Raw genomic sequence first — 12,413 nt, 5'->3', positions numbered from 1 at the left:
CTTACTTACCTTTAGGGATGTCTATCCCATTGTAGATGTAGTGTTCTGCAGCAAGCAGATGCAACATTGTTTTTCTTTGTGACTCAGGACTCACACAATACCACATTTGAGGGCTAATATCACATTTGGGGGTCATTAAGCAATGCTTGCTCGATGTCAGAGATAAAACCATTCTGCTCCTAGGTTGTTTTTTTTTTTTTTTCCTTTCCATGACAAGCTTTTCTTCAGTCTCTAATTTTCTCTAAACTATTTAAAAATATTGTTTATTCCATTCAAAGCCTTACTTTCTCTTTATAAATCAATACTGAAGGACTATGTTAGTACATTATCTTGAACTTTTCTTGCTTGTAAGCCTTTCAGAGAACCTGGGTTCATCTGTGTGATTTTATGAGAATCTCACTATTAAAAGATAACTGAAACTAGGGAAAGAGCTCTCAGGTTCAGATTCTTAGGCTGAGTGGTTCAAAGTCACATGTTATTTTTCATGAGTGAAAATGGCCTTTCTTTATTTTTTTTGGTTGCACTGGGTCTTACTTGTAGCATATGGGATCTATTTCCCTGATCAGGGATCAAACCCCGGGCCCCCTGCATTGGGAGTGTGGAGCCTTAGCCACTGGACTACCAGAGAAGTCCCGAAAATGGCCTTTTTTAAGAAACAAACTCATTTCTCAGGAAGTTGAATGGCAGTACTATGCTTTCAGCGACTAATCATGTTAACGGAGACTAGGCACTGTCTCTCTGCTGATGTATTATTTATCGTATTTATATTCTGTTTCTTCCCCCAAAGGACTTGAATTAAAGACAACTGAAGTTGAGAGTTTGTCTTTAGTTTTCTCCTATCTTGCTTTCTGTTGCCTCTTTCCCTCCAGCGGCCCAAGTGCCAGCCTTCCCTCCCGGTGCTCCCAGAGGTTCATTTTTTTTACCATCTTCTAATCAAAACTCCCATCCTAGCAAGTCTATAGTCAATTTGGAAATTGTGATTAAAGTTCTTCACAGGAAAATTAAAGCGACCAATAAATTTAACTCTGAGGGAAGGTGTTTGTATTTTAAAGCAGTAATTTAGCTCTAACCTCAGTCATTGGATTTTGGGGGTTAGTGGTCAGGGGATGATGTAGCTGGGAGCTTCTATTCCCTTCTATTCCTGTCCCCTCTCCCCATCTCTCCCAAGCATGACATGGAGTAAGCAAAAGCCATGGGCCCTTCTGTCCTATATTGCCTTTTTTATTTTTAAAAATTTCCTTTTAATGGTAAATACTCATAGAAAACTTGGGAAATCCAAAGAACTATAAGATTAAACATTTACTAATAGTCTTAACTCTCAAAGATGATCAATAATATTTTGATGTACTTCCAGCCTTTTCTATTTTTGAAATATTTTTGTGATCATGCAATATATATAATTTCATATTTTTTGTTTTACTTATTTAAAAATTTAACAGTTTTTTATATCAATATAAATTCTGACCAGTACATGTGTATGTTTGCTTACTGTCTTACCCTGACTATGATTCTTCAATTAGATCCTTATTTGGGGGCATTTAGGTTATTTTCCCTTTAAAAAAATGAAGTGTTATTGACCTAGAACACTATGTTAGTTCTCTGTGACTCAGTTATTTGTAACTGGCAGTCTGTGCCTCTTAGTCTCCTTTACCTATTTCACTCATCCTCCCAACCCACCTTCCCCTCTGGCAACCACATGTTTGTGCTCTGTATCTATGACTCTTTCCTGTTTTGTTATGATTGTTCATTTGTTTTTGAGATTCCACATCTAAGTGAAATCATACAGTAGTCCTTATCTGACTTATTTCACTTAGTACAATACTCTCTTGGTCCATGCATGTTTTCGTAAATGGCAAGATTTCATTCTTTTTTTTTATAGCTGAGTAATACTGCATTGTGTACATATATCACATCATCTTTATCAACTCATCTATCGATGAACACTTAGGTTGCCTCCGTATCTTGGCTGTGTGAATAACATTGCATTGAACATGGAGATGCACATATTTTTGAATTAGTGTTTTTGTTTTCTTTGGGGAAAATACCCAGAAGTGGAATTGCTGAATTATAGGGTAGTTCTATTTTTAATTTTTTGAGGAAACTCCATACTGTTTCCCACAGTGGCTGCACCAATTTAGATTCCCACAACAGTGCATGAAGGTTCCATTTTCTCCACATCCTCATCAATGCTTATTATTTGTTGTCTCTTTTGATAATAGCATTCTGACAGGTGTGAGGTGATATCCCATTGTGGTTTTGATTTGCATTTTCCCTGGTAGTTAGTGCTGCTGAGCAAATTTTCATGTACTTGTTGGCCTTCTGTATGTCTTCTTCTGAAAAATGTCTATTCAGATCCTCTGCTCATTTTAAAATTAGGTTGTTTGTTTTTTTGATGTTGAATTGTTTGAGTTCTGTGTATATAACCTCATTATTGTCTCCATTTATTTAGGATGAAGCTGAGGCTTGGGAGAGTTAATCACTTACCCAAATTTCCTCCTAAAGAAATAGGTACCATAATGGTACCTGTGGCATACAATTACTGTGAAGATAAAATTAATTATCTGCAGCATGTAAAAATACCAAGTTACCTGTCAAATAATAAGCACACAGTTTGAAAAGTGCTGGTTGTTATTCTTCTTATATACTAACTAGTCTCTGTAATGAAGGGAAGAGGCCAGCCGGAGATATCATCCAGTATCCCCTTCTAGACTTTTGTGGTGTGTAATACTGAGTTTCCATTTATGTTGGTGTTATAGAGCTTCATTTAAAATAAATTTAGGTAGGGAAAGGTAAGTCTATTTAAAGAAGCGACTAGGTATCAGGTAGTATGTGGATATGGCACAGATGATGACAAATATATGAATGCCTACCTCAGCGACTCCTCATTCCTAGAATAAATGTAAGCTCTATAGTGCTGCAGTCACTCTATTTAACATTGCACTGTGCAATATTAATTATTGATATTTAAGAACAACATATTATTATATTACTATAATATCATAATTTCACTCCCAGCACTCTTCATCCCCTTTAGCCTACTCTATCTTTCCTTTTTTCTTATTGCTTTCTAACATTCTCTGTAGTTTGTTTATTACTTTTATTGTTTGTATCTCTTCGCTAGAATGTAAACTCCCCCAGGGCAGGAATCTTGTTCTGTTTTTGTTCACTAACTGAATAAACTGCCTGTAACAGATAGTCACTAAATATTTTGTGACTGATTAGATGAGTAAATGTGAAATTCACAGTCTTCTCCAATCTGGTCGCAATCTATTCACAGGCTCACCTCTTGTCCTTCGGCCCTCTGAGTGTCACTGATGTTAGGAGTCTCCAGTCACACCGTTTGCTCCCACATCTCTATGCATTTACTTATACTCTCTCCTTTGGCCTGAATAAATAATCATGAATTCAAGCAGATATTTAGTTATGAGAATGTTCTTCACCATCTATCAATGAAAAATTTGAAAACAGCCTCCATGTTCATCAATAAGGGATAACTTATTGAAATTACGGTAACTCCCACTTGAGGAAGGCCAATTTGGCAATATCTATCAAAATTACAAATGTGCAGAGCCCCTGAACCAGCATGTGTGCTTTAGGCAGTTTATCCCACAGATACACTTGCTTGTATGTCAAATAAATATGTGTTGGTGAGTCACTGCAGTGCTTTAGTCACTCCTGTTAGACATAGCACTGACAGACTCATTACATTATTATGTAGAGCTATATTTATTGATGTGGGAAGATTATAATAGCTAACATTAATTCAACTTGCTATGTGTCAGGCACTGTGATAAGGGGTTTTATATATTTTTGTCTCATTGAATCCTCACAACAGCCCTGTGAGGTAGTTACTATAATAGTCCTCATATTACACAGGAGGAAATGGACTCAGAGATGTTAATTTACTTTACCAGGATCAGACGAACTAAGAAATAGCAAACCTAAGATGTCTGTGCCTGTGTTCTCAGTCGTGTGCGACTCTGAGACCCCACGGACTGTAGTCCGCCAGGCTCCTCTGTCCATGGGGTTTCTCAGGCAAGAATACTGGAGTGGGTTGCCATTCCCTTCTCTAGGGGATCTTCCCAACCCAGGGACTGAACCTGCGTCTCTTGTGTCTCCTGCATTGGCAGGCAGATTCTTTACCACTAGCACCATCTGGCGGAGAAGGCAATGGCAAGCCACTCCAGTACTCTTGCCTAGAAAATCCCATGGATGGAGGAGCCTGGTAGGCTGTAGTCCATGGGATCGCTAAGGGTCGGACACGACTGAGCGACTTCACTTTCGCTTTTCACTTTCACGCATTGGAGAAGGAAATGGCAACCCACTTCAGTGTTCTTGCCTGGAGAATCCCAGGGACGGGGGAGCCTGGTGGGCTTCCGTCTATGGGGTCACACAGAGTCGGACACGACTGAAGTGACTTAGCAGCAGCAGCGGCAGCACCATCTGGGAAGTCCATGATGTCTGAAATACAGTATGACAGTACTTTGTGTACGATGATCCACTTTGTGTACGATAAGTGACTTAGCAGCAGCAGCGGCAGCACCATCTGGGAAGTCCATGATGTCTGAAATACAGTATGACAGTACTTTGTGTACGATGATCCACTTTGTGTACGATGATCCACTTTTGTAAGAAGAAATACATATAGATATCTAAACTTATATATGTGCATATAAAATGATTGGAAAGAAACACACCAAAATATTAACAGTTACATGGTGAATTATGGGTGGCTTTAATTTTCTTCTTTTTGCTTATCATTATTTTCTGAGTTTTCTGTTAAATTTTGGGGCTGACTTGGAAGAAGTGAAGCCAGGAGGCATGAATTACTTGTGTAATTTTAAAGATGGTTAAATTTTTAAAGTTTGTTGGTAGTGTGGAATAGTGACACTAATATGAGGGAAGTGTTTTTAGGCTGAGAGAGAAAAACTAGCCAGGAGGGAGAGCTTGCCCAAAGTGAAAGAGGATGGCCAAGTGTAGGAGAAGGCAAGAGAACCTAGTGTCAAGGACACAGGTGGAAGAGGAAACTTGAGGAGGGAGTCCCTTGTTCTCTGGAGGCTGAGGAGTGGGGGATGAACAGACAGATATGAAAATGCAGTGACCCAAGGACACACAAGGTCAAGTACCAAGAGAATCGAGAGAATCAAGGGAGTTCCTGCTTGATGACCTATGTCCTGTCATTGAAACTCAAAGCTTGGCCTTCAACTGAGGGGTTGGGGTTGGGGTGAGGGTAGGGTAAGGAATCTGAGGAGAGGGAGAGGATTTTAAACAATCGCTGAGAGAAATTTGATACAGATATTTAAAAGGACTACCTTGTAGCCCTTGGGGCCCTGCTGAGGCTGGCTGGTCTGGCTTTGTAACAGAGCCAATCTCATGACCTTCTCCAGCAATAGTTAGCAGGCTGGGAGTGGGGGGTGGAGAGAATGGATGGTGGGGTTTTCATAGGGCTGAGGATTGGCAGAGCAGGTGCTACAGAAGGTCGTGGGGAGAATGAGTCCAGAGATCAACGCTAGCGTGGCTAAGATGGCTGATCACAGCACCAGCTTGGAAGGAGGAAAGGAAGCCAGCAAGCTACTGAGCAAGGAGTGGGAAGGAAGTGGGAAGGAGGCAAGGCGTGGGAAGGAAGGACAGGCTGGTGGTCCTGGCAGCAGAGTGGTAGAGGGGACCCATACGAGGTTGAGATCAGAGGAGGTGTTTCTGAGTTTGATACTGTATGTTGAAATGGTCCCCTATAGTGCCACTTGGAGTAAGTGGAAAGGAGCAGAAAGTAAACTGCACATGATACAACGGTGAAGACAGCATTAAAATAACTACAACCTGATGAAGGACAATTTGGCAATATCTATCAAAATTGTGTGTGCCTTCCTTTTCATCCAGCAATTCAGCTTTGAGGCATTTATCTTACAGATAGATACACTTACTTACATTGGCACAAGATGAATGCATAAGATTGAGTCATTCCAACACTATATGTAACCTCAATGGATTGGAAACAGCCTCAAAGTCCACCAAGAGTGATTTGATTCCTTAAATAAACTGTAGTTCTTCAATGGAAGGCTAGGTAGCTGGGAAAGGGAGGAAGCTCTTTGTGTGCTGATATAGAATGATCTCAAATATTTTGTTAGCTGAAAGAAGCAAGGTACAAATCAGTGGGAATAGTTCTCAATCTCTTTGCTGCCGCTAAGTTGCTTCAGTCGTGTCCGACTCTGTGCGACCCCATAGACGGCAGCCCACCAGGCTCCCCTGTCCCTGGGATTCTCCAGGCAAGAACACTGGAGTGGGGTGTCATTGCCTTCTCCGCAATCTCTTTGCTAACATGAGTAAAACATCCCAGGAAGGATACATAAAAAACTGTTAATGTTGGTTGCCTCTGAGGAGGGGGAGCTGTTGGCTAGGTGACAGGGTTTGGAAGGCGACTTTTCACTTATCCTTTTGTTTTGTACTCTTTTTTTTTTTTGCTTTATGGAAGTGTAATTACAAAATAAAAATTGTGTATATTAAAATTATATGACAGTATGTACCTTTTGAATTTTGAATCACAAGGATATATTACTGAGATCAACTAAAAACATTATTATATATATATATATATAATTTGAATCTCTTTTATAGATACTAAATCATTTTTTTTAAAGCACAAAAAATTCCCACTAGAGATTTGCTTCTAATAGTCACTTTGCCAAGGTCATGGATGGGAATTTGAATGAAATTAAATTGTGTGTTGATAATCGCTAAAGCTGGGTGTTGGGTATATGAGGGTTCATTTTCTTTTGAAACATGAACTTGTCATTTTTGTAGGTCAAAAATTGTCACATTTTGACAGTTTTGTGTGCTGTTAAAGCCATAAAATGTTCTCATTATTAAGCTAATGCTGTTCTCATTATTTTTATAAATTTTCCGTAATATAAAAGTTTTCAGCGAAAGGAAAAAAAAAAAGAACTCCCACCAGTCCTTTGGTAGGAACATTCAGGTACTTTCTCATCCTGACTCCTGTATCTAATTATTGAGTGGAAATACCCATTCCCCCATTGACATCTGAAACAGCAGTACTGCCTTGTTGATTTCCCTTAATTATGGAACCTGGTACTGTTCTCGGGATTTTTCCTATTAACAACAATCTCTCCCCATCCTGTTGTGTGTTAATTGGGTACTACCTTATCCTTATTGCTGGTAAAGTTCATCCTGTTCTTCAAAAATCACTTCTTTAGTTTCTTAAGATCACTTAACCTCCTCTTCCTGCCTCTCAGTCTATTATGAGCAATCTTAACTAATTTGGGGCCATGCCTGAATGTATCCAGGCTAATTGCATTAATCAACCTAGGTGCTGATGCTCTAGGACATTCAGTACACCACGCCATAAAGTTCATCCTAAGCCATCAGTAAGCCCACTTGTGTTCAAGCTTTCAGCTTCTAGTGTTTTTGCTTATGCCTGCACTTCTTATGTTACCTCAGAGGCTATGGTGATTTGGGCCTGGCCACTGACACCTGCTAATCCAGGCCTTTTTGTCTGTCCTCAGAAGGCAGGTGGCTTTCCCTTACTGTCTACAGGCACCTTTTCTTTATAACCCGCAGTCTGCTGGTCAACTCTGCTTATGTGTTCCATTGCCATCCCCAAACCTAATTAATTCCCCCAACATTAAGCTTCTCCTTTACCTCCTCTGTAAAGAGCCTCCTCTGACCACCTCATCCTAGGAAGTCTGGTTTTAGCATACCTCCTCTGTGCCACCCTTTACCACACTGAATTGTCCTGGCCTCTTTTTCTGTCCTGCCAGCCCCAGACTGTGGATTTCTGGGTTAAAGATGGAGACTATGTCTTGTTCTCCCTTGAATATCATACCTATCACAGCATCAGACACAATGGTTAAATGCTCGAAATAATATTTTTTTAATTTTAATGTGAAATATTTTCAACTTAAAGAAAATTGCCTGCAAAGAGAGTAAAAAGAAATTTCACATACTCTTGATGAAGATTTATCTATTGTTAGCATCTTGTTACATTTATCATTCTCTCTCTTTATACACACACACACTTTTTTCTGAAACACTTCAAAGTTGCAGACAATATGTCCCATCACCCCCTAATACTTCAATGTATTTCCTAAGAACAATCTCTTATATAAACACAGTTAAGTTAGCAAATTCAAGAAATATAACATTGATACAGTATGCTACTGCTACTGCTGCTAAGTCACTTCAGTCGTGTCCGACTCTGTGCGACCCCATAGACGGAAGCCCGCCAGGCTCCCCCATCCCTGGGATTCTCTAGGCAAGAACACTGGAGTGGGTTGCCATTTCCTTCTCCAATGTGTGAAAGTGAAAAGTGAAAGTGAAGTTGCTCAGTTGTGTCCGACCCTTAGCGACCCCACGGACTACAGCCAACCAGGCTCCTCCATCCATGGGATTTTCTAGGCAATAGTACTGGAGTGGCTTGCCATTGCCTTCTCCGTGATACAGTATACTATTACAGATAATTGTCCCAAGAATGCTCTTTTTGCTATATTTGATAACCTTTTGAATTCTGTGGTAATAAGCCTGTAAGTCTGAGATTGATATTTTTCATGTTTCACACCTGATAAACTGATCAAAAAGCCACTTTGTCAAGATACTTAGTCACTGACTTTAATTTTACTTGAGCTACATAATATTTATCTAAAATTGTATTTGCACTAAATGTCGGCCTGTTTTACTAGAACGATGTATCAGAGAAGTAAAGAATCCAGCATGTTACTTTCATATTGAAATGGAATGTTGCTACACCTGGAAATTATAAAAATGTAAATCAACTATACCTCAATTAAAAATAATTTTTAAGTGAAAAAAAAAAACAAAGCAGCAGTGGAATGTTAATGTTCCCTTGTGCCCATTTCTGGGTCTCCATCAGTAGTATCACTGAGGCAGTCAGGAAGGCACCATTCAGCAATAGGGACTCATTAACAGTGTGTTCAACCCTATGCCAGATACAGGGGAGAGAGAACATAAAGGAGCTCTCCCAAGGACCTTCCAGTCTAGGAAGTAATGTGGCAGTCATACAGGGAACAATGAACAGAGCAAAGAGAAGGCTAGCATTTGCTAGGCACCTATTAGCTGCCAGACACTTCAGAAACCCTGTAATGCAGGTATTATCCCCATTTGCCCAAGATCACAAAACTAGTAAACAGTAGAATTAGGATATGAACCCAGGCCCCTATGACTCAAAATAAGAGAATATGAGGCAGCTTATAGTCATGTGCTCTGGGCCAGGTGAGATGAATTAAATAAGTCTCAGTGAGATGCTTGGAACCTACAAAGGCCACTCTGGGGACTCTCTGGGAGATAGAGCATGTTGGGATGCTGACAGCCAGCAGCAGGTGCTCCCATCCCAAACCCCTCTAAAACCTGCCTGTTACGACTACCTGTTCTCACTGAAGGGCTCAGGCTCTGTCCACCTCTGCTTCTGGTGGCCTTCGGGAGATGGGGAGGGGAAGCTGGTTCACATTTCTACATTCAACTCCAATGGCCCCCTCTCCAAGGCTAGTTGAACTGTTTATCTTCCAAGTGCCTTGACCTCCTGGGGGCAATTTTCTATACTTCTCAACATCTGAAGCACAGCTCCCTCTGAGCTGAGAGGAGCCTCTTGCTTCACCGCAGGACCCCACACCCTCCTGACCTGTCCTCTTCCACCCACCTACCCTTATGCTTCTTTTTGCACGGAAGGCATGACAGGAATTTAACATGTTTGTGCTTTCTCTTCCATGACAGGGAGAAGATCTGGCTTAGACAGATGTAGAACCGCCCAGTCTGCTTAAGGCATTACCAACTGAATAGCTTAGTCCAAAACATCAGTTCTGTAGATTAAAAATTTGATAAAGGACACATGCATTCTGACATTTTTTCCCCAATGAAGAAACTAAGATGGAAAAGGAAAAGTTTGTTCCTAAGTCTGTAGTTTTAATCCTCAACAACCAAGGAATTATGGTGTGTGGGGGTGGGGTTCTCTTATAAGAAAAATTGGATAAATGAAGGGTTTTATAGGGTACTTAAAAGAAATGCAGGATTGTGCTTGATGTTTGTTAACTTTTTTATTTTGAAATAATTATAGGAAGTTGCCCTTCACCCAGTCTCCCCCAATGATTACATCGCACATAATTATAGTTTCATATAAAGGCCAGAAAATTGACATAGGTACAATGTCTGTGTAAAAGTCTATGCTCTTTTATTACATGTATAGATTCATGGAACCACCACCACAATCAATACACAAAACTATTCTGTCACGACAAAGATCTCCCTGGTGTACCCCTTTATAGTCACACCTACCCTGTTACCCTCCACCATCCCTCATGTCTGGTAACCATTAGTTTGTTCTCCATCTCTATAATTGTGTACTTCTAAAAGTACAGTTTCCTTTAGGAAATGGATTTGCACTCTAGTTTTCACAGAATCTCAGGTTTGAAGGAATAACTTCTCCAGGCCAGCCTCCCTTCCCATGCCCAAATTTTGTCTACTACCTCTCTTCTAAGTGTCCAGCCAGCCCCTATGACATGCAAACCAGAACCTTCTCCAGGATTTTAGAATGTTGAGGTATTTCATATAAATATTTAGAGCAAGGATATTGTTTCTTTCCATACATTTATTCAGTAGTTAGCAAAACTCTTACCTTTCGGTTAAATATTACAAAATGCCCTCACCTGCCAATTTTCCCATCACACACTGACAGGAATGAAACATTGGAAGCCTGAAAGGCTTACAGAAAATTCCAGAAATCCTTTAACTACAGGTTAGCCTGGCTTCCAGCAATTGGGGCCTTTCAAATGTATGTGGTTCATGTGTGGAATTTATTTCTTGGGCTGATTGTGTGTTATCTACATGGTATCTACAAGTGTCATTCTATGACATAATCTTGTAGCCCAACTCCCCAGGACTCCCTTGTGGGGAACAGAGTTTTACCGGGCACCATATAGCCTGTTTTAAGAACATTAGAAACTAATGAGTCAAAGTAATGGTAAAACCGGAAGGGGCTGGCAGAAGTGAAGCCACGGGGGTTCCACAGTTAGACTTAATTTGGATCCCCCACCTCCTCTCCCCTGGACAGTTTTGAAATCTTTTCACAAGTTTAACTTAGTTCTTATAAAGAACACTGTGCTCTCCTTAACTGGACGGTAGCACATATATAGATCTAGACTCAGCCCCATTAGGATGTGCCCTTGGGAATAAATGACTTCAAACTAATGGTTCCCTCCACAGCAGCCCCAGAGGCAGGGGTGGGAGGGCATCTGACTTGGGCCCAGGAGACACCACAGTCTAGTGAATGCCCTCTTCTTGAAGTTAGAACAACAGTGGCCCAGTTCCCTACTTTCTTAATAGGGGCCCCTGCCTCCCACAACATTCCTGACTTCCCCTTGGGTGGGGAGAGTACAAACAGTAAGAAAAGAAAGGAGAGAATGCAGCTAGCTATGTGCTCCACCTCAAGTGCCATTCCTCTGGGTCCACATCATAACTTACAACCCAAAGACCTTCAATACTCATGTCTTAGTGTTTTCCCGTCATCAAATAACCCATGGGGGTAACTTGTAATTTCCAAAGTGAAAAGATGTTTCCAACTAACTTAATAATCCTGGCATGTTCTCTGCTGCCTTAGTCTCTTTGGGGGGTAATTTTGTGGCTACTCTTCTGCTATCTTTTTCTTCAACCTGTGTTAAGAGAAGAGAAGACAAGGCTAGGTCATGGCCAGGATGCTGACTTTGGCAGTGCCCCTTCCTCCCTGGTGGCTCAGACGGTAAAGTGTCTGCCTACAATGCGGGAGACCTGGGTTCAATCCCTGGGTCAGGAAGATCTCCTGGAGAAGGAAATGGCAACCCACTCCATTATTCTTACCTGGATAATCCCATGGACAGAGGAACCTGGTAGGCTACAGTCCATGGGGTCACAAAGAGTCAGACATGATTGAGGGACTTCACTTCCTTCCTGGGAGGCCTTCTTGTGGAAGGCTGCTGCTGCTGCATCACTTCAGTTGTGTCCGACTCTGTGTGACCCCATAGACAGAAGCCCACCAGGGTCCCCCATCCCTGGGATTCTCCAGGCAAGAACACTGGAGTGGGTTGCCATTTCCTTCTCCAGTGTGTGAAAGTGACAAGTGAAAGTGAAGTTTGCTCAGTCGTGTTCGACCCTTAGCGACCCCACGGACTGCAGCCTACCAGGCTCCTCCATCCATGGGATTTTCTAAGCAAGAGTACTGGAGTGGCTTGCCATTGCCTTCTCCGCTTGTGGAAGGCAATTAACTTCAACTGCCAGAGCCTCAGTTTCCTCATCCACAAAAGTGGGATAAATAACTGCCCTCCTAACCTTACAAAGGTGGTCATTTAGATAAACAGATCTTAGAAACATCTTTGTGAAATTTTCAGAGGGGAAAATATAGTGATCAAAATCTTCAAATA

The 12,413-nt window shown here is 41.1% G+C and overlaps 1 protein-coding gene across 4 annotated transcripts in view; it reads left to right on the top strand.

Annotated features, from left to right (window-relative positions):
- Positions 1-10,018, top strand: part of LOC129535026 (PABIR family member 1-like) — a 71,264-nt gene extending 61,246 nt beyond the window's left edge. For 2 of the 4 annotated variants that reach the window (XM_055393586.2, XM_088833822.1), the window contains exon 7: positions 9,739-10,018. In XM_055393586.2, the coding sequence (XP_055249561.1) occupies positions 9,739-9,766 (28 nt within the window). In that variant the 3' untranslated portion in view covers positions 9,767-10,018. The remainder of the gene's footprint in view (positions 1-9,738) is intronic. The other 2 variants (XM_088833820.1, XM_088833823.1) reach the window with 2 other exon arrangements.
- The last annotated feature ends 2,395 nt before the right edge of the window (positions 10,019-12,413 follow it).

Source organism: Moschus berezovskii, chromosome X (genome assembly GCF_049115385.1).
Source record: "Moschus berezovskii isolate FMDL1 chromosome X, NW_MosBer_1.0, whole genome shotgun sequence".
NCBI classification, from domain to species: Eukaryota; Metazoa; Chordata; class Mammalia; order Artiodactyla; family Moschidae; genus Moschus; species Moschus berezovskii.
Note: the sequence above shows the minus strand (reverse complement) of the source record. Positions and strands in the feature narration are given on the sequence as shown.